This window comes from Myotis nattereri, assembly GCF_964212035.1.
Source record: "Myotis nattereri genome assembly, chromosome: X".
In the NCBI taxonomy this organism is placed as follows: Eukaryota; Metazoa; Chordata; class Mammalia; order Chiroptera; family Vespertilionidae; genus Myotis; species Myotis nattereri.
This window is the reverse complement of record NC_138078.1, coordinates 55,062,357-55,086,482: the sequence shown is the minus strand read 5'-3', so window position 1 is coordinate 55,086,482 and position 24,126 is coordinate 55,062,357. Positions and strand designations below refer to the sequence as shown.

The window sequence follows — 24,126 nt, the reverse complement described above, 5'->3', positions numbered from 1 at the left end:
ATTATAGAATACTGAAACTTGAATCTTTGAGGTCATTTTGTTTAGAGAAAGAAATAGGGTTTAAACAAAACTTCATTTTTTTAAGGAAAAATTTTTTATTTTATTTTATTATTATCTTTAAAATAATTATTTATTGTTGAAAGTATGTCCCCCTTTACCCCATTGACTCCTTCCTACCCACCCTTTCCTCCTTATCCCAGGCTTTCACCACCCTATTTCTGTGTCCATGGGTTATGCATATATGCATACAAGGTCGTTGCAAAACTATACTTTTTTAATGAAGCAACTAAACTCAAGTAAAGTCTGATATCGATTAGTGTAATTATTCTGCAGCTATTAAACATAATATAGACCATGAAATATAGGAGAAAGGTATTGATAGCATATTATAGTTATAGCCACTTCTAAAAATGTAATGAAACAAGTAAGTAATATGATATCTAGTGAAAAGTTAAATTTTTAGGCCCAGTTATTGATGGCTGTCTGATATCCCTAAATTATTGAATTTTGTACAATGCTGCTTGGAGCATTGCCCTGATTCAGGAATCAGATATCTAGAGATGGGGGGAGAGAAAGGAGTGTCATGTTCTTAACAATGCAAAGATAACAGCCCAGATGGATTGCTCAGTTGTTGAACTTTGTGCCATACACTAAAAAGGTTGTGATTCAATTCCCAGTCAAAGCACATACCTAGGTTGCAATTTTGATCCATGGTTGGGGCCTGTGGAGGAGGCAACTGATTGATGTTTCTCTCACACATTGATGTATCTCTCTTTCTCCCCCTCTCTCCCCACCCCTTCCTCTCTCTTTGAAATGAATTTAAAAAAATATCTGCAGGTGAGAATTTTTTTTTTTTATTTTTTTTTAAAAATTTTTATTGCTTAAAGTATTACAAAGGGTATTACATATGTGTCCATTTTATCCCCCCGCCCTAGACAGTCCCCCAGCCTCCCCTATCCCCCAGTGTCTTATGTCCATTGGTTATGCTTATACGCATGCATACAAGTCCTTTAGTTGATCTCTTACCCCCCTACCTCCTGCCCCCCAACCCTCCCCGGCCTTCCCACTGCAGTTTGACAATCTGTTTGAGGCAGCTCTGCCTCTGAATCTATTATTGTTCAAAAGTTTATAATGGTCTCTATTATCCATGAATGAGTGAGATCATGTGGTATTTTTCCTTCATTGACTGGCTTATTTCACTTAGCATAATGCTCTCCAGTTCCATCCATGACGTTGCAAATGGTAAGAGTTCCTTCCTTTTTAGAGCAGCATAGTATTCCATCGTGTAGATGTACCACAGTTTTCTAATCCATTCATCTACTGATGGGCACTTAGGCTGTTTCCAGATCTTAGCTATGGTGAATTGTGCTGCTATGAACATAGGGGTGCATATATCTTTTCTGATTGGTGGTTCTGGTTTCTTGGGATATATTCCTAGAAGTGGGATCACAGGGTCAAATGGGAGTTCCATTTTCAGTTTTTTAAGGAAACTCCATACTGTCTTCCATAGTGGCTGCACCAGTCTGCATTCCCACCAGCAGTGCACAAGTGTTCCTTTTTCTCCACATCCTCTCCAGCACTTGTCGTTTGCTGATTTGTTGATGATAGCCAGTCTGACAGGTGTGAGATGGTACCTCATTGTTGTTTTGATTTGCATCTCTCGGATGATTAGTGACTTTGAGCATGTTTTCATATGTCTCTTGGCTTTCTGAATGTCCTCTTTTGAAAGGTGTCTATTTAGGTCCTTTGCCCATTTTTTGATTGGATTGTTTATCTTCCTTTTGTTAAGTTGTATGAGTTCCCTATAGATTTTGGAGATTAGGCCCTTATCAGATATGACATTGGCAAATATGTTTTCCCACACAGTGGGTTTTCTCGTTGTTTTGTTGATGGTTTCTTTTGCTGTGCAGAAGCTTTTTATTTTGATGTAGTCCCATTTGTTCATTTTCTCTTTAGTTTCAAGTGCCCTAGGAGCTGTATCAGTGAAGAAATTGCTTCGGCATATGTCTGAGATTTTGTTGCCTTTGGATTCTTCTAGAATTTTTATGGTTTCCTGTCGTACATTTAAGTCCTTTATCCATTTTGAGTTTATTTTTGTGTATGGTGTAAGTTGGTGGTCTAGTTTCATTTTCTTGCATATATCTGTCCAATTTTCCCAACACCATTTATTGAAGAGACTATCTTGGCTCCATTGTATGTTCTTGCCTCCTTTGTCAAATATTAATTGAGCATATTGGTTCGGGCCGATTTCTGGGCTCTCTATTCTATTCCATTGATCTATATGCCTATTCTTGTGCCAGTACCAGGCAGTTTTGAGAACAGTGGCTTTGTAATACAACTTGATATCTGGTATTGAGATCCCACCTACTTTGTTCTTTTTCAGGATTGCTGCAGCTATTCGGGGTCTTTTTTTATTCCAGATGAATTTTTGGAGAGTTCGTTCTAGATCTCTGAAGTATGCCGTTGGTATTTTAATGGGAAGTGCATTGAATTTATAGATTGCTTTGGGTAGTATGGACATTTTAATGATGTTGATTCTACCAATCCATGAACACGGTATGTTCTTCCATCTGTTTATGTCTTCCTCTATATCTTTTTTCAACGTCCTGTAGTTTTCTGAGTAGAGGTCTTTTACCTCTTTAGTTAAGTTTATTCCTAGGTAGCTTAGTTTTTTTGGTGCGATGGTAAACGGGATTGTTTTTATAATCTCTCTTTCTGAAAGTTCACTATTGGTGTATAGAAATGCCTCAGATTTCTTGGGGTTAATTTTGTATCCTGCTACATTGCCAAATTCATGTATTAAGTCTAGTAGCTTTTTGATGGAGTCTCTAGGGTTTTGTATGTATAATATCATGTCGTCTGCAAATAAGGACAGTTTTACTTCCTCTTTTCCAATTTGGATGCCTTTTATTTCTTCTTCTTGCCGAATTGCAATGGCTAACACTTCCAGTACTATGTTGAACAGGAGTGGTGAGAGGGGGCATCCCTGTCTTGTTCCTGTTCTTAGGGGAAATGGTGTAAGTTTTTGTCCATTGAGAATGATGTTGGCTGTGGGCCTGTCATATATGGCTTTTATTATGTTGAGGTATGATCCTCCTACTCCCACCTTGCTGAGAGTTTTTATCAAAAATGGGTGTTGAATTTTGTCAAATGCTTTTTCTGCATCAATTGATATGACCATGTGGTTTTTTTCTTTCAATTTGTTTATGTGATGTATCACGTTTATTGATTTGCGGATATTGTACCATCCTTGCATCCCTGGGATAAATCCTACTTGGTCATGATGTATGATCTTTCTGATGTACTGCTGGATCCGATTTGCTAAGATTTTGTTGAGGATTTTGGCATCTATGTTCATGAGGGATATTGGCCTGTAATTCTCTTTCATTGTGTTGTTTTTACCTGGTTTTGGTATTAGGGTGATGCTGGCTTCATAGAATGAGCTTGGAAGTGTTCCTTCCTCTTGAATTTTTTTTAGTAGTCTGAGGAGGATAGGTTTTAGTTCTTCCTTGAATGTTTGGTAAAACTCCCCTGTGAAGCCGTCTGGTCCTGGGCTTTTGTTTGCTGGAAGCTTTTTGATGACTGCTTCAATTTCTTCCATAGTTATTGGCCTGTTGAGATTTTTAGATTCTTCCTGATTGAGTTTTGGAATGTTGTATTTTTCTAGGAATTTGTCCATTTCCTCCAGGTTGTCTAGTTTGCTGGAGTAGAGCTGTCCATAGTATTTTTTAACAATCATTTGTATTTCTGTGGGGTCTGTTGTTATTTCACCTCTTTCATTTCTGATTTTGTTTATTTGGGTCCTCTCTCTTTGCTTCTTGGTGAGTCTGGCTAGAGGTTTGTCAATCTTGTTTATCCTTTCGAAGAACCAGCTCTTGGTTTCATTGATTTTCTGTATTATTTTTTTGGTCTCTATGTTATTTATTTCTGCTCTAATCTTTATTATCTCCTTCCTTCTGCTCACTCTGGGGTTTTCTTGTTGCTCTCTTTCTAATTCTTTGAGTTGTACAGTTAGCTGATTTACTACCATTTTTTCTTGTTTTTTGAGATAGGCCTGTAGAGCTATAAACTTCCCTCTCAGGACTGCTTTCATTGTGTCCCATAGGTTTTGGATTGTTGTGTTTTCATTGTCATTAGTTTCCAGGATGTTTTGAATTTCTTCTTTGATTTCATTGGTAACCCAATCAATATTTAATAGCATGCTATTCAGCTTCCAGGTGTTTGAGTATTTTGGGTTGTTTTTATTGCAGTTTATTTCTAATATTATGCCATCGTGGTCTGCGAAGACGCTTTTTATGATTTCAATCTTCTTGAATTTGGGGATACTTTGCTTGTGACCCAATATATGGTCTATTTTTGAATACGTGTCATGAGCACTTGAGTAGAATGTATATTCCGTGGCACTGGGGTGAAGTGTTCTGAAGATGTTTATTAAGTCCATCTGATCTAGTGAGTCATTTAGTATTGCTGTATCTTTGCTGATTGTTTGTCTAGAGGACTTATCCAGTGATGACAGTGGTGTATTAAAGTCCCCTACTATGATTGTATTGTTGTCGATCTCTCCTTTGATATCTTCCAGAAGATTTTTTATGAATTTGGGTGCTCCTGCATTGGGTGCATATATGTTTATCAGGGTTATATCTTCTTGTTGTATTGATCCTTTTAGTATTATGAAGTGGCCTTCCGTATCTCTTGTTATGGCCTTCACTTTGAGGTCTATTTTGTCCGATATAAGTATTGCTACCCCAGCTTTCTTTTCTTTTCCATTAGCCTGAAAGATATTTTTCCATCCCTTCACTTTCAGTCTGTGTGAGTCCTTTCTAATGAGGTGGGTCTCTTGTAGACAGCAAATGTATGGGTCATGATTTTTTATCCATTCAGCCACTCGATATCTTTTGGTTGGAGCATTTAGCCCGTTTACATTTAAAGTTATTATTGAAAGGTACTTGTTTGTAGCCATTTCTTTTTGTGTGTGTGTGGCTGTTTTCTTTCTGGGATTTTTATTTCTTCTTTTTACACCAGTCCCTTTAGCATTTCTTGCATTGCTGGCTTGGTGGTGATAAACTCCCTTAGCCTTTTTTTGTCTGTGAAGCTTCTTATTTCCCCTTCAATTTTGAATGATAGCCTTGCTGGATAGAGTATTCTTGGATTCAGTCCTTTGCTTTGCATCACTTTGTAAATTTCCGTCCATTCTTTTCTGGCCTGATGTGTTTCTGTTGAGAAATCATTTGATAATCTAATGGGAGATCCCTTGTATGTAACTTTCCGTCTCTCTCTTGCAGCCTGTAAGATTCTCTCTTTGTCCTGAACATTTGCCATGGTAATTATGATGTGTCTTGGTGTGGGTCTTTTCGGGTTCACCTTGCTTGGGACTCTCTCGGCTTGTGTGACTTTTTTCTTCCCCACCTCAGGGAAGTTTTCTGATATTATTTCTTCCAATAGGTTTTCTAATCCTTGTTCCTCTTTCTGTTGTTCTGGCACCCCTATTATTCGTATGTTGTTTCGTTTCATGTTGTCCCAAAGCTCCCTTAGGCTCTCCTCCTGTCTTTTAATTTTTTTCTCCAACTGAAGTACAGTTTGGGTGTGTTTTGCTTCCCTGTCTTCTAATTCACTAATTCGGTCTTCCGCTTCTCCTAGTCTACTGTTGATACTTTCAATGGTGTTCTTTATTGCAGCTATATCGCACTTCATTTCTTCTTGGGTCTTAGTTAAGTTGTCGATTTTTTCATCTGTTTCTTCTTGCTTCTTGGATAAGTTGTCGATTTTTTCCTCCATCCGGTGTATGCACTCTAGGACCCTTATTCTGAATTCTTTTTCTGTCATGTTGTATGCCTCTGTATCACTTAGCTGCTTTTCTGGTGAGTCCTCCTTTTCTTTCCTTTGGGGATTTCTTTGTCTACCCATGTTTGATCTCACTGACGTATATAGATATTGAGTCGTTCAGTGGCTGCTCCCTAGGTGGCAGTGGCTCCTCGGGCTGTGGTTGCTCCTCGGCGGTTGTGGTAGCAGCTGCTCCTCTGTTGTTAGCGGGTCTTCTGATGGGTGCTGTTCACAGCTGTTGTGGCTCTTCTGGCTGGTGGAGGGAGGCTTCACCCACAGCAGCTGTTCCTCAGACAGAGCGTGTGGAGATCAGGAGGCCGCTGTTGCTTGGATCTGCTGCGTTGATTTAAAGGCACAAAATACAACACAACAAGGCACAACGTACCAGGCACTGAACACAAATGAATTACGGTATTAATAACCCCAAATAAAGATGGCCACCCAAGCTAAGAGAGTTGGGGGGTAAGGAAGAAAGAAGAGAAAAAGATAGAGAGAAAAACAGAAAAAAGAGAAAAAAAAAGAAGAAAAAGAAAAAAAAAGAAAAATAGAATGAAGTAGAAGAGGGGAGGAGACTATTCATATGCGGAGAAAACTCCGATAGAACCGCCACTAACCCCAACAAATTCCAGCAACGGATCTCTGGAGTGAATACAAACTACAAACAGCCAATAATATCAAGTGAGGCAAGGGAAAGCAGAAGCACAAAAATAACTGGCCGGGGGTGGGGTGGGGAGGGGGAATGGGAGACAGAAAAAGAAAAAGAAAAAGAAAAAGCAGAACAACCTCACATACAATCCTTAAAGAAAAGAAAAGAAAAAAAAACACAATATACTCAACAATCGAGCAAGCAACAACAGAACAATAGAGAAAAGGAGAGAATAAAAAATTTGGATAGTGAAGAAAGATAAGGGAGAGGTGGATAAGGATTTAGAGCAGGTGATTGGAAAAGGGATATATAAGTAGGGTGAAATTTAGACAGGGTGTATGAAGAATAGGAAAAATCTAAAGCAGGAATAGGGAAAGAGAAACAGGACAGCAAAAGGGGAAAAGTGGGGAAGAGAGTTTTAGCACAGCAGCACAATTGAGGGAGAGGAAAATGATGCTAAAGGAACGATGAAAATAGAATGGAGAACCTTAGTCCCAAAATAAAATAAAGAGAAAATAAAATGACACTTTAAAAAAAAATGGTAAAATGGCAGCAGTAATAGTACTGGTTAAAAATAAAAATGTAGTAATTAAAAGGGAAATATCAGGTGATGAAAAAAGAAAATAAATGGTTTCTTAGTTAAAAGCTGAAACAATAATTAAAAAAAATAATTTAAAAAAATGGGCTGTAATGAAGGTGCTTCAGATCTTCTGCTCCTCTTTTTGGCACACCAGGTATTCAGGAGAATGTTGAATTTTCCTCTGATACACTGTTCCTCTGTGTTGTAAGCCACAGTCCTGATTTTAAGGCAGGCTACATTGGTTTGCGAGACAGCCCTTATCTGTATTTACAGAAGAGTCAGTTCATGGCTCTGCCTCTGGGTGGCAGTGCGTCGGGATTGACCTCCGAGGGTATAGGACCTCTCTGACCAGGTGTTCTCTATTGTACTGGAAGCTGGTCTGGGAATGTCCTCCGCCCAGAGCTGGTTTTCCAGTAGTCACTCCCCGCTCTGTTTCCCAGGCTCCCCCAAAACAGCCTTCCCTTACAAGCTCTGTGACTGACCCCAACTGGGTAGTCCCTTGCACTGGGTTCAACAATCAAACGCACAGATTTAAGAGCCTGGGAAGTTGTGCGTACTCGAAATGCTTCACCTTCCAAATCTGCGCGAAGTCTCTGCGCGCGCTCTGGCTCCTGGCACCGAGTAGCCGGCAAACTGGCGTAATCTGAGGCTGCCCGTTTGTGTCCCGTCCAACTGTGGGCTTATTTATAGCGTTCCCTTCTGCCAGCAGCCCTGGGGGTGCCCTTCCACACTCGTGGGTCACGCTGGCTCCAACGGCCGCGGTCTTTGTGGGGCGCAGAGCCCCCACCCCCCTGCGCGCGTTCCACTCTCCAACCTAAACTGCAAACCGCACCTTTGGGGAAAGTCTAACCTTTCTGTGGGGAGAAGCCGAGTTCCTCTGAGTTCACGTAGTCGCGCTGCTTGAGAGCTGTTGTTGCCGGGTTAGTAGCTGGTCTCTGGATGCCGGCGACAGTCACCCAAGATGGCACGGTCTCCGCGGCTGTGCCGGCGCACCTGGAGAGGTTTCAGCCTCAGCCTCTAACCGTTCCCTTTATCTAGGATTTCTCTGTCTTTCCTGGCTGCAGACTGTCTCAGCTGAATCTCCTCTGCTTATTCAGGCTGTATGCTACCCGTTTCAGCTGCCCGCCCTTATCTGCTCCGGGACAAGGCACCGACACGTCTGTCTAAACCTCCGCCATTTTCTCTCCCCGAGAATTTTTTTTTTTAAAAAAGATGATCCAAAGAAAACAGAATAAATAATTCTGAGGTGGGAGTCAGGCAACTTTAGATTTAGCTCCAATTCTGCCATTAAAAACATGTGTCCATCCCCACTTTGGAACTCTGCTTTCTCATTTGTATTGGAGTAGATGCCCTTGAAGATCTTTTTTCTATAACTAACACTGTCATTCTGTATGTTTTGGAAAGCTTAACATTTAAGTGCAAGATTGAGTTGTTTAGGACATCATGCCAAGACAATTAATTTAGAACCTTCATGTTCCTGTTCTGTTATCATAGACTACTCCCTCAACTCTAGTCAGTAGTCTCACAAATATCTATTACTGGTCATGGGGAGACCTGAACAAAAGAGTGTTTGAGCTACATTCTCAAAACTAGTGAAAAACACTAAGGTAATGTTACCTGAATATGAAGAAAATAATGCATTATCTGCTTAAGACTATTATGTCAGTTTGTTGGAAGTCAGTGGAAAAGATTCAAAGGAAGAAAGCAAGCAAGGTCCCTTTAATGGCCTACGTTTAGAGGGGAAAAAAATGGAAAAATTAATTGTAATCTTTACTACTATACACCAGTACATTTTCACACAAACTTTGGATATCCCAAGGGGATGAATAAGAGGCCAATAGGTATAAAAGTTCACTGGCTATAGCTCCCCTAAGGAGGAGAATCCTTTCTTTTCTAGTTGTGCCCTGGAAGCTAGTATGTGTGGAGATGTCCCAACAACAACAATACTCTCCTTTACTTACAGTTTTCAAAGCTATTCCACATCCACCACCTCATCTGATATTCACAATAGTCCTATGAGGCAAAGATTATTATATTTTCCCCATTTCATAAATATATCAATGGATTTAGGTGATCTCAAAGTTAGTAAATGCAGAGCTTGAATTTGAATCCATATAATCTGATTCCAAGTTCAGTGCTCTTTTCACAAAACCACTTTTTCTCTATTTCTGATGCAAACTCTCACAGCAGCCTCCAAGGCCCACCTATTCTTTATCTACTTACAGATCCATGATCTCCTTCAATTCTTATTTTTAGTTCTGCTTTCCATTCTGTTGTAGCTCAACATACCTAGAAATCAGAAATTTTAAAGTAGATTGTGAATGTGTTATAGGCTCAGTTGATGGCATTTCTTAAGGAACTATTTAATTTTTAAATATTTGTAATTTTTCTAAGAGAGAATATTGTCCAAGTCATGAAAACTATTACCAATGTCTTATGGCCAATCTTTTCTATTAAGAAACTAAGAAAATGCCAAAGCCGGTTTGGCTCAGTGGATAGAGCGTTGCCCTGCGGACTGAAAGGTCCCAAGGTTTGATTCCGGTCAAGGGCATGTACCTTGGTTGCGGGCACATGCCCAGTAGGAGATGTGCAGGAGGCAGCTGGTCGATGTTTCTCTCTCATCGATTTTTCTAACTCTCTGTCTCTCTCTCTTCCTCTCTGTAAAAAAATCAATAAGAGTCAGAGGGAGACTGCGTGGCAGACAGCCGGGTCCCTTGGGACAGGCACAGCCCCTGACAGGGGAAAGGAGAACCGCGGGATTCCTGGTGCCGCCGGGGGGGAATTGAGAGCTGGGTTCTGTGATCACAGAGGACTGAGCCTAAGGGGGGCAGCCTGAAGAGCTGACCAGACCATGCAGTCCCGGTAAGAGAAGAAGCTTACAGAAACCAAGCCTTCCCAGTTTCCGCGGCCGGTGTTTGTTTGTTTGTTTTCACTGAATCCTGTTCATGGGACATTTCGGATACAGACACTCACCTGTGCTGAAGAGAGGGAGAGTGTGCGGAGGAGTGGAATCTGGGGAGAGACTGAGGAGAGAAGGGGGGCCGGGAGAGGTGGCAGCGAATTGACTGCTGAGACACCCCTGAGCCCAGGACTGGGGCAGCCATTCTCTCCAGAGAGTGAGACTCCTCCCCCCATACCCCAGGCAAGGAGCACAGCCACACCCAGATTCCACCCTGTACGAGATCAAGGATTAAAATAACCTGATCAGTCCCTGGGAGTTAACAGGGTCTGGCCTATAGAGGGATTTTCAATCCCAGCAACAACACAGCGCTGGTAACTAACTATTACGCAGCCAGCTCTGGGCAGTGAACTTCCACTGGACAGAGAGGCCCTATAGCCTCAGAGGCCAACCCCAGAACACTGCCACCCAGAGGCTGACCCACAAACTGACTCTTTGCTAAACACAAAATAAGGCAGTCTGGGAAACAAATGAGTCTTGCTTTAAAATAAGGACTGTGGTTTACAACACAGAGGAATAGTGTATCGCAGGGAAACTCAACACTCTCCTGAATACCTGGCAGGTCTAAGGCGAGCCACACTGAAGAACAGAAGAACCGAAGGACCTTCACTACTGCAATTTTTTTTTTCTTTTTTCACCTTTTAACTAAGAAACCAATTTTTTTCTTTTTTTTTCTTTCCTTCCTTTTTCTTTTTTTTCTTCTATTTCCATCACCTGATTTTACCCTTTTAATTACTACCTTCTTATTTTTAACCAGTATTATTACTGCTACCATTTTACCATTTTTTTTAAAGTGCCATTTTATTTTCTCTTTATTTTATTTTGGGATTAGTGTTCTCCATTCTATTTTCATCGTTATATTATTGGTTGTTTCTAGTTTGCATTCATCTCCAGGGAGCTGTTGCTGGAATTTGTTGGGATTAGTGGCTGTTCTATAGGAGTATTCTCCTCATATAAAAAAGTCTCTTCCCCTCTTCCACTTCATTCTCTCTTTTCGCTCTTTTTTTTTCTTTTCTTTTCTTTTCTCGCTTTTATTTTCCCCCCTTCTTTTTCCCAATTTCATTTTTGCACTCCTTTTTTTTGGTCCCTACTTTTCTTTTCTTTTTTCTCGTTTATCTTTTTCTCTTCCTTCTTCCTTATCGCCTAATTCTCTTAATTCGGGTGGTCACCTTTATTTGGGGTTATTGATATCGTGAATATATTTGTGTATAGTGCCTGGTACGTGGTGCCTTGTTGTGTTGTATTTTGGGCCTTTAAATCAACGCAGCAGATCGAAGCTACAGCAACCTCCTGAGCACCACACCCTCTGCTGAGGAATAGCAGGTGTACGTGAAACCTCACCCCACCAGCCAGAAGAGCCACCACAGCTGTGAACAGCACCCACCAGAGGAGCTGCTGCCAACTGAAGAGCAGCTGCTACCGCAACCGCCTGAATAGCAACCACAGACCAAGGAGTCACTGCCACCAAGGGAGCAACCACTGAATGGCTCAACGTCTAGATATGTCAGTGAGATCAAACATGGGTAGACAAAGAAACCCCCAAAGGAAAGAGAAAGAGGACTCTCCAGAAAAGCAGCTAAGTAATACAGAGGCATGCAACATGACAGAAAAAGAATTCAGAATAAGGGTCCTAGAGTGCATAAACCGGATGGAGGAAAAAATTGACAACCTCTGCAAGAAGCAAGAAGAAACAGATGAAAAAATCGATAACATATAGAAGAAGCTAGAAGAAACAGATGAAAAAATCAACAACTTAAGTAAGACCCAAGAAGAAATGAAGAGTGATATAGCTGCAATGAAAAACTCCATTGAAAGTATCAACAGTAGACTAGGAGAAGCGGAGGACCGAATTAGTGAATTAGAAGACAAGGAAGCAAAACACACCCAAACTGAACTGCAATTGGAGAAAAAAATTAAAAGACAGGAGGAGAGCCTAAGGGAGCTTTGGGACAAAATGAAACGAAACAACATATGAATAATAGGAGTACCAGAACAACAGAAAGATGAACAAGGATTAGAAAACCTATTAGAAGAAATAATTTCAGAAATCTTCCCTGAGGTGGAGAAGAAAAAACTCACACAAGCCCAGAGAGTCACAAACAAGGTGAACCCGAAAAGACCCACACCAAGACACATCATAATTACCATGGCAAATGTTCAGGACAAAGAGAGAATCTTACAGGCTGCAAGAGAGAGACGGAAAGTTACATACAAGGGATCTCCCATTAGATTGTCAAATGATTTCTCAACAGAAATACATCAGGCCAGAAAAGAATGGACGGGAATTTACCAAGTGATGCAAAGCAAAGGACTGAATCCAAGAATACTCTATCCAGCAAGGCTATCATTCAAACTTGAAGGGGAAATAAGAAGCTTCACAGACAAAAAATGGCTAAGGGAGTTTATCACCACCAAGCCAGCAATGCAAGGAATGCTAAAGGGACTGGTATAAAAATAAGAAATTAAAAGCTCAGAAAGAAAACAGCCACACAAAACCAGAAATGGCTACAAACAAGTACCTTTCAATAATAACTTTAAATGTAAACGGACTAAATGCTCCAAACAAAAGACATCGAGTGGCTGAATGGATAAAAAAACATGACCCATACATCTGCTGTCTACAAGAAACCCACCTCATTAGAAGGGACTCATACAGACTGAAAGTGAAAGGATGGAAAAATATCTTTCAGGCAAATGTAAAGGAAAAGAAAGCTGGGGTAGCAATACTAATATCGGACAAAATAGACCTCAAAGTGAAGGCCATAACAAGAGATAAGGAAGGCCACTTCATAATACTAAAAGGATCAATACAACAAGAAGATATAACCCTGGTAAACATATATGCACCCAATGTAGGAGCAACCAAATTCATAAAAAAACTCCTGGAAGATATCAAAGGAGAGATCAACAACAATACAATCATAGTAGGGGAATTTAATACACCACTGACAACACTGGATAAGCCCTCTAGACCAGTGGTGGGCAAACTTTTTGACTCGAGGGCCACAATGGGTTCTTAAACTGGACCGGAGGGCCGGAACAAAAGCATGGATGGAGTGTTTGTGTGAACTAATATAAATTCAAAGTAAACATCATTACATAAAAGGGTACGGTCTTTTTTTTCAATAGTTTTATTCATTTCAAACTGGCCGGATCTGGCCCGCGGGCCATAGTTTGCCCACGGCTGCTCTAGACAAACAATCAGCAAAGATACAGCAATCCTAAATGACTCACTAGATCAGATGGACTTAATTGACATCTTCAGAACACTTCACCCCAAAGCCAGGGAATATACATTCTACTCAAATGCTCATAAGACATATTCAAAAATAGACCATATATTGGGTCACAAGCAAAGTATCCCCAGAGTCAAGAAGATTGAAATCATAAAAAGCATCTTCGCAGACCACGATGGCATAATATTAGAAATAAACTACAATAAAAACAACCCAAAATACTCAAACACCTGGAAGCTGAATAGCATGCTATTAAATATTGATTGGGTTACCAATGAAATCAAAGAAGAAATTCAAAACATCCTGGAAACTAATGACAATGAAAACACAACAATCCAAAACCTATGGGACACAATGAAAGCAGTCCTGAGAGGGAAGTTTATAGCTCTACAGGCCTATCTCAAAAAACAAGAAAAAATGGTAGTAAATCAGCTAGCTCTACAACTCAAAGAATTAGAAAGAGAGCAACAAGAAAACCCCAGAGTGACCAGAAGGAAGGAGATAATAAAGATTAGAGCAGAAATAAATGACATAGAGACCAAAAAAACAATACAGAAAATCAATGAAACCAAGAGCTGGTTCTTTGAAAGGATAAACAGGATTGACAAACTTCTAGCCAGACTCACCAAGAAGCAAAGAGAGAGGACCCAAATAAACAAAATCAGAAACGATAGAGGCGAAATAACAACAGACCCACAGAAATACAAATGATTGTTAAAAAATACTGTGGACAGCTCTACTCCAGCAAACTAGACAACCTGGAGGAAATGGACAAATTCCTAGAAAAATACAACATTCCAAAACTCAATCAGGAAGAATCTAAAAATCTCAACAGGCCAATAACTATGGAAGAAATTGAAGCAGTCATCAAAAAGCTTCCAGCAAACAAAAGCCCAGGACCAGACGGCTTCACAGGGGAGTTTTACCAAACATTCAAGGAAGAACTAAAACCTATCCTCCTCAGACTACTACAAAAAATTCAAGAGGAAGGAACACTTCCAAGCTCATTCTATGAAGCCAGCATCACCCTAATACCAAAACCAGGTAAAGACAACACAATGAAAGAGAATTACAGGCCAATATCCCTCATGAACATAGATGCCAAAATCCTCAACAAAATCTTAGCAAATCGGATCCAGCAGTACATCAGAAAGATCATACACCATGACCAAGTAGGATTTAGCCCAGGGATGCAAGGATGGTACCATATCCGCAAATCAAGAAACGTGATACATCACATAAACAAATTGAAAGAAAAAAACCATATAGTCATATCAATTGATGCAGAAAAAGCATTTGACACAATTCAACACCCATTTTTGATAAAAGCTCTCAGCAAGGTGGGAGTAGAAGGATCATACCTCAACATAATAAAAGCCATATATGACAGGCCCACAGCCAACATCATACTCAATGGACAAAAACTAACACCATTTCCCCTAAGAACAGGAACAAGACAGGGATGCCCCCTCTCACCACTCCTGTTCAACATAGTACTGGAAGTGTTAGCCATTGCAATTCGGCAAGAAGAAGAAATAAAAGGCATCCAAATTGGAAAAGAGGAAGTAAAACTCCTTATTTGTAGACAACATGATATTATACATACAAAACCCTAGAGACTCCATCAAAAAGCTACTAGACTTAATACATGAATTTGCCAATGTAGAAGGATACAAAATTAACCCCAAGAAATCTGAGGCATTTCTATACACCAATAGTGAACTTTCAGAAAGAGAGATTATAAAAACAATCCCGTTTACCATCACACCAAAAAAACTAAGCTACCTAGGAATAAACTTAACTAAAGAGGTAAAAGACCTCTACTCAGAAAATTACAGGACGTTGAAAAAAGATATAGAGGAAGACATAAACAGATGGAAGAACATACCGTGTTCTTGGATTGGTAGAATCAACATCATTAAAATGCCCATACTACCCAAAGCAATCTATAAATTCAACGCACTTCCCATTAAAATACCAACGGCATACTTCAGAGATCTAGAACGAACTCTCCAAAAATTCATCTGGAATAAAAGAAGACCCCGAATAGCTACTGCAATCCTGAAAAAGACCAAAGTAGGTGGGATCTCAATACCAGATATCAAGTTGTATTACAAAGCCACTGTTCTCAAAACTGCCTGGTACTGGCACAAGAATAGGCATATAGATCAATGAAATAGAATAGAGAGCCCAGAAATCGGCCCGACCCAATATGCTCAATTAATATTTGACAAAGGAGGCAAGAACATACAGTGGAGCCAAGATAGTCTCTTCAATAAATGGTGTTGGGAAAATTGGACAGATGCATGCAAGAAAATGAAACTAGACCACCAACTTACATCATACACAAAAATTAACTCAAAATGGATAAAGGACTTAAATATACGACAGGAAACCATAAAAATTCTAGAAGAATCCAAAGGCAACAAAATCTCAGACATATGCCGAAGCAATTTCTTCACTGATACAGCTCCTAGGGCACTTGAAACTAAAGAGAAAATGAACAAATGGGACTACATCAAAATAAAAAGCTTCTGCACAGCAAAAGAAACCATCAACAAAACAACGAGAAAACCCACTGTGTGGGAAAACATATTTGCCAATGTCATATCTGATAAGGGCCTAATCTCCAAAATTTATAGGGAACTCATACAACTTAACAAAAGGAAGATAAGCAATCCAATCAAAAAATGGGCAAAGGACCTAAATAGACACCTTTCAAAAGAGGACATTCAGAAAGCCAAGAGACATATGCAAACATGCTCAAAGTCACTAATCATCCGAGAGATGCAAATCAAAACAACAATGAGGTACCATCTCACACCTGTCAGACTGGCTATCATCAACAAATCAACAAACGACAAGTGCTGAAGAGGATGTGGAGAAAAAGGAACACTCGTGCACTGCTGGTGGGAATGCAGACTGGTGCAGCCACTATGGAAGACAGTATGGAGTTTCCTTAAAAAACTGAAAATGGAACTCCCATTTGACCCTGTGATCCCACTTCTAGGAATATATCCCAAGAAACCAGAAACACCAATCAGAAAGGATATATGCACCCATATGTTCATAGCAGCACAATTCACCATAGCTAAGATATGGAAGCAGCCTAAGTGCCCATCAGTAGATGAATGGATTAGAAAACTGTGGTACATCTACACGATGGAATACTATGCTTCTCTAAAAAGGAAGGAACTCTTACCATTTGCAACGTCATGGATGGAACTGGAGAGCATTATGCTAAGTGAAATAAGCCAGTCAATGAAGGAAAAATACCACATGATCTCACTCATTCATGGATAATAGAGACCATTATAAACTTTTGAACAATAGTAGATACAGAGGCAGAGCTGCCTCAAACAGATTGTCAAACTGCAGTGGGAAGGCCGGGGAGGGTTGGGGGGCAAGAGGTAGGGAGGTAAGAGATCAACTAAAGGACTTGTATGCATGCATATAAGCATAACCAGTGGACATAAGACATTGGGGGACAGGGGAGGCTAGGGGACTGTCTAGGGAGGGCGGATAAAATGGACACATATGTAATACCCTTTGTAATACTGTAAGCAAAAGAAAAAAAATATATATATATAAAAAAAAGCTTTCACATTACATAACAGAATATAACAATCCTATGTGTGGTAGTCTGCCCATTAGTATTATGGAGGAATGAACAGTGTACAGGCTGAGGGATCTTGGTTGCATTAATTAATTTTTCTGAGGTTATTGTCTTACCTATGAAAAAGAGAAAGAATATTTTCCTCTCAGGTTTGGAATGCAAATCATTTTCTTGAGGATCATTAAAATTATAAATCTCCATTCAAATGAGAAATTTTTTATATGTCACAATGGTCTTTGCCCTAGGCAGTGTTGTGTGATACATTCTAACGTCACTCCAAAATATTTTCTCAACTCTTTTATAGCTGACAATGCTCCAATGTGTATTTCTGTATATTGTGGCTAACTTTTCAGGTTAATAGATATGACTCTAGTGCAGGGGTGGGCAAACTTTTTGACTCGAGGGCCACAATGGGTTCTTAAACTGGACCGGAGGGCCGGAACAAAAGCGTGGATGGAATGTTTGTGTGAACTAATATAAATTCAAAGTAAACATCATTACATAAAAGGGTACGGTCTTTTTTTTCAATAGTTTTAGTCATTTCAAACTGGCCGGATCTGGCCCGCGGGCCGTAGTTTGCCCACGGCTGCTCTAGTGGCTCTATTGAATAAAGTTTGAGAAATGTGTGGATAAGTACATTAAAAAAAATCAATAAAATATATTTAAAAAAAAGAAAGTAAGAAAATATGAACATGGGTTGTCTCTGTTAGCCATTACTGATCTGAGGAGGAAATAGAGAATTGTCTTTGGTTAACACTCTCACTGACTTATTCAGATCCAACAGCATACATCCTTCTAGTTATATTTTTAAAAGATTTTTTTGGTTGATTTTTTTAGAGAGAGAGGAAGAGGGAGGCAGAGGGAGAGAGAAACATTGATGTGAGAGTGAAACATAGATCAGTTGCCTCCTGCACGGCACTGCCTGGGGATCAAGCCCACAATCTGGGTAGGTTCCCTGACAAGGAATCAAACTGGCTACCCTTTGGTGCATGGGACAATGCTCAACCAACTGAGCCAGGGTCAGTTGCTCTATTTTTTATGGTATGTTTTCATCACATTTCTCTCTTCATCACAACTTCCAGAGTCAGCATAAGCCGGCTCTGAGTGATCAAACAATTTCCCTTAATCTTACAGTATGGCATTCTATCTTTTTTTTTGACCCTCACCTGAGAATATGCTTATTGATTTTAGAGATAGTAGAAGAGAGAGAGAGAGAGAGCGAGAGAGAGAGAGAGAGATGGGTTGCCTCCCACACACTCCCTGACCAGGTATCGAACCCACAACCTAGATATGTGCCCTGATCAAAAATCAAACTGACAACCTTTCAGTGTATGGGTAACCCTCTAACCAACTGAGCCGCACTGGCCAGGGCACATTATTTTTTTTTTTTTTTATCTTTTAACCAGGTATTCATTCCTCCCAATTCAGTCTTAATTCTGATTTCATGCCTGGAACACACCAATGCTCATTAGTCTTAGATGCCAAGCCAAACACTAACATCACTCAGATAAACTCAGTGGGGTGGCTAGTAGAGTTCCCATTCTCATGTGCCAGCACAGATTTATTTGTTGACTATTTCCAGCACTTTGAGCAAACATAATGTTGAAAGGGAGATGAATAAAAGCCAAGCATGAGACAGAGATAAAAGCCAAGCAGAAAGACAAAGATTTTATAACATGTTTAATTGATTATTCATTAAGCCCTTAAAGAGTATCAGATTGATGTTAGAAATATAAAAAATGGGGCTCAGAGTACAGATGGGTTTTTCTTCAAATATGATTTTTTAAAATTAAATTTATTGGGATGATATTGGTTAATAAGATGATATAGGTTTCAAGTGCACATTTTTATGATACATGATCTGTATATTGCATTGTGCACCCACCACCCAGAATGAAGTCATCTTCCATCACCATATACTTCACCCCCTTTACCCTTTACTACTTCCCTACCCCCTTCCCTCTGATAACCACAGTATTGTTGTCCATGTCTATGAGTTTCAGTTTTATACCCCACATGTAAGTGATATCTTATGGTTCTTAGCTTTTTAATATATATATATATATATATATATATATATATATATATATTATTGATTTTTTACAGAGAGGAAGGGAGAGGGATAGAGAGTTAGAAACATTGATGAGAGAGAAACATTGATCAGCTGCCTCCTGCACACTCCCTACTGGGGATGTGCCCGCAACCAAGGTACATGCCCTTGACCAGAATCGAACCTGGGACTCTTCAGTCTGTAGGCCGACACTTTATCCACTGAGCCAAACAGTTTAGGGCTCTTAGCTTTTTCTGTCTTATTTATTTCGCTTACCATGATATTCTCAAGGTCCTTCCATGTTGTCGCAAATGGCAGTATTTTATATTTTCTTATGGCTGAGTAGTATTCCATTGTGTATATGTACCATATCTTCTTTAAGCAATCATCTGTGGAAGAACACTTTGGTTGTCTCCATGTCTTGGCCATGGTGAATAATGCTTCAATGAATATAGGGGTGCATATATCTTTGTAAATAAATGTTTTCAAATATTTCAGGTAGGTACCCAGAAGAGTAGTTGCTGGGTCATATTGCAACTCTATACTTAATTTTTTGAGGAACCTGCATACTGCTTTCCATAGTGGCTGTACCAGTTTACATTCCCACCAGCCATGTATGAGGGTCCTTTTTCTCCACAACCTCTCCAACACTTGTTATTACTTCTCTTGTTGATAATAGCTATTCTCACAGGTGTGAGGTGGTATCTCATTGTAGTTTTTGTTAATCCTCACCAGAGGATATTTTTTCCATTAATTTTTCTAGAGAGAAGGAAGGGAGTGTGAGAGACAGAAAGAGAGAAACATAGATATTAGACACAGTGACTGGTTACCTCCCGATCGTGCCCCAACTGAGGCTAGGGATCGAGCCTGCAACCAAGGTCCTTGCCTTTGACTGGAATCAAACCCATGACCCTTCAGTCCGCAAGCCCACGCTCTAACCACTGAACAAAACTAGCTAGGGCTCATTGTAGTTTTGATTTGCATTTTCGTAAAAGCTGATGAAGTTGAGCATGTTTTCATATATCTGTTGGTTGTTCAGGTCCGCTGACAGTCAAATGCGCACTCCCTTGTAGGTAACTAACTGCTTTTCTCTTGCTGCTTTTAAGACTCTCTTTTTGTCTTTAACCCTTGGCAATTTCATTATGATGTGTCTTGGAGTGGGTTTCCTGGGTTCATGTTGATTGGTTCCCCCTGTGCTTCCTAAACTTGTGTGGCTTTTTTCTTTACCAGCTTAGGGAAGTTTCCTGTCATTATTTCTTCAAGTAGGTTTTCAAAATTTGCTCTTTGTCTTCTTTTGGCATCTCAATAATGCAAATGTTGGTACATTTGAAGTTGTCCCAGAGGCTCCTTATACTATCTTCATAATTTTGGATTCTTTTTTTCTTTTTGCTCCTCTGATTGGCTGTGTTTTGCTTCCTCATATTCCAAATTATTCATTTGATTCTTGAAATCCTCTATTCCACTGTTGAATGCCTATAAATTATTCTTTATTTCAGTTAGTGTATGCTTAATTTCTGACTGGTCCTTTTTCAGGTCTTTGAAATTTTCATGAAGATCCTTGAAAGTTTGACTAAGTCCCTTGAAGCTCTCATTAAGATCCTTAAGCAACCTGATTACCATTGTTTTTTTTTAAATTTTATTTTATTGTTTAAAGCAGTGGTTCTCAACCTTTGGGTCACGACCCCTTTGGCAGTCAAACGACCCTTTCACAGGGGTCACCTAACACCTTCCTTCATATCAGATATTTACATTACGATTCATAACAATAGCAACATTACAGTTATGAAGTAGCAACAAAAATAATTTTATGGTTGGGTCACAACATGAGGAAATGTATTTAAAGGGCCAGAAAGTTGAGAACCACTGGTTTAAAGTATTACAAATAGTAGTACATATATCTCCTTGATAGCCATTGCTTTGAACTCTATATCCAGTAGTTTATTGCTTCCATTTCTTTCATTTGTCACATGTTTCTTTGTTTCTGCATTTTGGCTGCTTCCCTGTGTTTATTTCTATGTATTGGGTAGAGTTTCTATGTCTCCTGGAATTGGTAGAGTGGCCTTGTGTAATAGGTGTCCTATAGGGCCCAGTGGCTCAGCCTCTCTAGTCATCTGAGCTGGGATCTCTAGGTGCGCCTCTGTGTGGGCTGTGTGCACAGTTTAGTTGTAGTTGAGCCTTGATTGCTGTTGGTCTCACTGGGAGGAATTGACCTCCAGGCCAATTGGCTGTGTGAACCAGCTGTGACTACCATGGAAGAACTGCTGTGCAGGAGACACCCTTATGGAGCAGGACTTGCTTCAGTGGGGCTTTTGTGTTCACTGAGTCTGCCCCTTGTGTGTGTCACTTGTGGATGTGTAGAATTGTTATTTGGTATGATCTGAAACTGTCCACCAGGTGCACTGGCTCTGGGGCCTCTCAGGAACTGCAAAATCAGCCACTGCCTGGAGCCACCCTGCAGGAGTTTACAGAGAGATCTGCAGATGGCTTCTACTTATATTGGGCTTGGAAGTGCCCAGGAGAGGCCCAGTTGTGACACAAGGCAGGATGGTGCTATTGCTGGGTCTTGTGCCTCATATTGATAGGTTTGGGGCATGCTGACACCAGCTTTTGCTCATTTGAGATATTTTGGGAAAGTCCTAAGCCTAAGCTAGGACAGACTATTCATATGGAAAAGGCACTTCAGACAGGTTGGGTGGGACTGCAAATTGCATGGGGTGGGGTTTCAGGGAATCACCAGGGTGGAGCAAACAGTGTGTGTCATGCTGATGGAAACTCAGATATGGCTGCCAGTCAGCTCTGCCAAGGGCAAGGTCCCAGCACAGGAACAATGACCCCTTCGAGTACCCCATCTGGGAGAAAGCCAACCCTGAGTTCCTGCCCAAATGCCAGACAATCCAAATCTTCTCTGTATACCCTTGGATTCACCCAAAGCTGCCATCTGGCCTTGGGACTCAGAGGAAGCAAGATGGTGTAAGTTCTTGTGAGAGCCCTTTTTTTTTTAAAAAAAAAAAAATACATTTTATTGATTTTTTACAGAGAGGAAGGGAGAGGGATAGAGAGCCAGAAACATCGATGAGAGAGAAACACCGATCAGCTGCCTCCTGCATGCTCCCCACTGGGGATGTGCCCGCAACCAAAGTACATGCCCCTGACCGGAATCGAACCTGGGACCTTTCAGTCCTCAGGCCGACGGTCTAGCCACTGAGCCAAACCGGTTCTGGCTGTGCCAGCCCTTTAACAGGAACTGCCTGGGTCTCCAGCAGCCTCTGTCACTCAGCCATAATCCTTGCTGGTTTTTACAGCCCAAAGTTATGGAAACTTCTCTTCCCAGTTCTGGAACCCTGGGATGAGGTTCTGGTGAGGGGCTGAGACCCCTTGCTCCTCACAGGAGGCCTCCAAAGCCAGGATATCTCTCCTGATTAAAAAATTGCCACATATGGATGTTGGACCAGTCATTTCAACACCTCCATCTCTTCTATCAGTCTCCACAAGCCTTATTCTTTACTAGAGGCTGGTGCACAATATCATGCATAGGGGGGGGTGTCCCTTAGTCCAGCCTGTGCCCTCTCATAGTCTGGGACTCCTAGGGAGATATCCATCTGCTGGCTTAGGTCCAATCCCCAGGGGATCAGGTGTAAGCCAGCAGTCAGATATCCCTCTCACCGTCCAGGGCTCCTACAGTCCAGGACCCCTCGCTCCTTACCACCTGCCTGCAACGTAGGCAGGAGAGGCTCCCGCCACCGCTGCTGCGTTCGCCAGCCATGACCCCAGCTTCTGGCTCAGCAGTGCCCCCCCTGTGGGATTGCACTGACCATCAGGGGGCAGCCTTGTGTTGAATGTCTGCCTCCTGGTGGTCAGTGTGTGTCATAGCGACCGGTCGTTCCGCCATTTGGTCGATTTGCATATTAAGGTTTTATTATATAGGACGCTTACTTTTCTAGTTGTAGGACTTCCATTCAGCCAGATTTCAGTCTGTTCTGAATGATGGTTGCTATGTATTTTAATTGTAATTTTTGCCGGGAGCCGGTCCATCCTTGCTGTTTCAAGGGACCTGGCATACATGGCATACTGTTCTTAATATGTTTTTTTTTGGTTTTTTTTGTTTGTTTGTTTTGTTTTTTACATTGGCCACATTTCTTATTTATTTATTTATTTATTTATTTATTTATTTATTTTTTTAATTAAATCTTTATTGTTCAGATTATTACATTTGTTCCTCTTCCCCCCCCCCCCATAACTCCCCTCCTCCCAGTTCCCGCCCCACTCTCCGCCCTCACTTTCCACCCACTGTCCTCATCAATAGGTGCACGATTTCTGTCCAGTCGCTTCCCGCATCTCCCACACCCCTTTCCCCCCCAAGAATAGTCAGTCCATTCCCTTTCTATGTCCCTGATTCTATTACAACCAAGAGTTCATTCTGTTCATCAGATTATTTATTCACTTGATTCTTAGATTCACTTGTTGATAGATGCATATTTGTTGTTCATAATTTGTATCTTTACCTTTTTCTTCCTCTTCCTCTTCTTAAAGGATACCTTTCAGCATTTCATATAATCCTGGTTTGTTGGTGATGAACTCCTTTAGCTTTTCCTTATCTGTGAAGCTCTTTATCTGACCTTCAATTCTGAATGATAGCTTTGCTGGATAAAGTAATCTTGGTTGTAGGTTCTTGGCATTCATCACTTTGAATATTTCTTGCCACTCCCTTCTGGCTTGCAAAGTTTCTGTTGAGAAATCAGCTGACAGTCGTATGGGTATTCCCTTGTAGGTAACTGAGTTTCTTTCTCTTGCTGTTTTTAAGATTCTCTCTTTGTCTTTTGCTCTTGGCATTTTAATTATGATGTGTCTTGGTGTGGTCCTCTTTGGATTCCTTTTGTTTGGGGTTCTCCGCGCTTCTTGGACCTGTAAGTCCATTTCTTTCACCAGGTGGGGGAAGTTTTCTGTCATTATTTCTTCAAATAGGTTTTCAATATCTTGCTCTCTCTCATCTTCTGGAACCCCTATAATTCTGATGTTGGTACGCTTGAAGCTGTCCCAGAGGCTCCTTATACTATCCTCGCATTTTTGGATTCTTTTTTCATTCCGCCCCTCCGGTTGGGTGTTTTTTGCTTCCTCGCATTTCAAATCATTGACTTGATTCTTGCGCTCCTCTGGTCTGCTGTCGGGAGTCTGTATAATATTCGTTGTTTCAGTCCGTGTATGCTTAATTTCTAGTTGGT

The 24,126-nt window shown here is 40.6% G+C and overlaps 1 protein-coding gene across 1 annotated transcript in view; it reads right to left on the bottom strand.

Annotated features, from left to right (window-relative positions):
• Nucleotides 1–8,251: 8,251 nt before the first annotated feature.
• The window catches only part of CHIC1 (cysteine rich hydrophobic domain 1), a gene marked incomplete at its 5' end in the record, with an annotated part of 179,617 nt that continues 163,742 nt past the window's right edge, over nt 8,252–24,126 (bottom strand). The window contains one exon of the mRNA XM_081080884.1: nt 8,252–9,335. Coding sequence (XP_080937010.1) covers nt 9,327–9,335 — 9 coding nt within the window. The 3' untranslated portion in view covers nt 8,252–9,326. The remainder of the gene's footprint in view (nt 9,336–24,126) is intronic.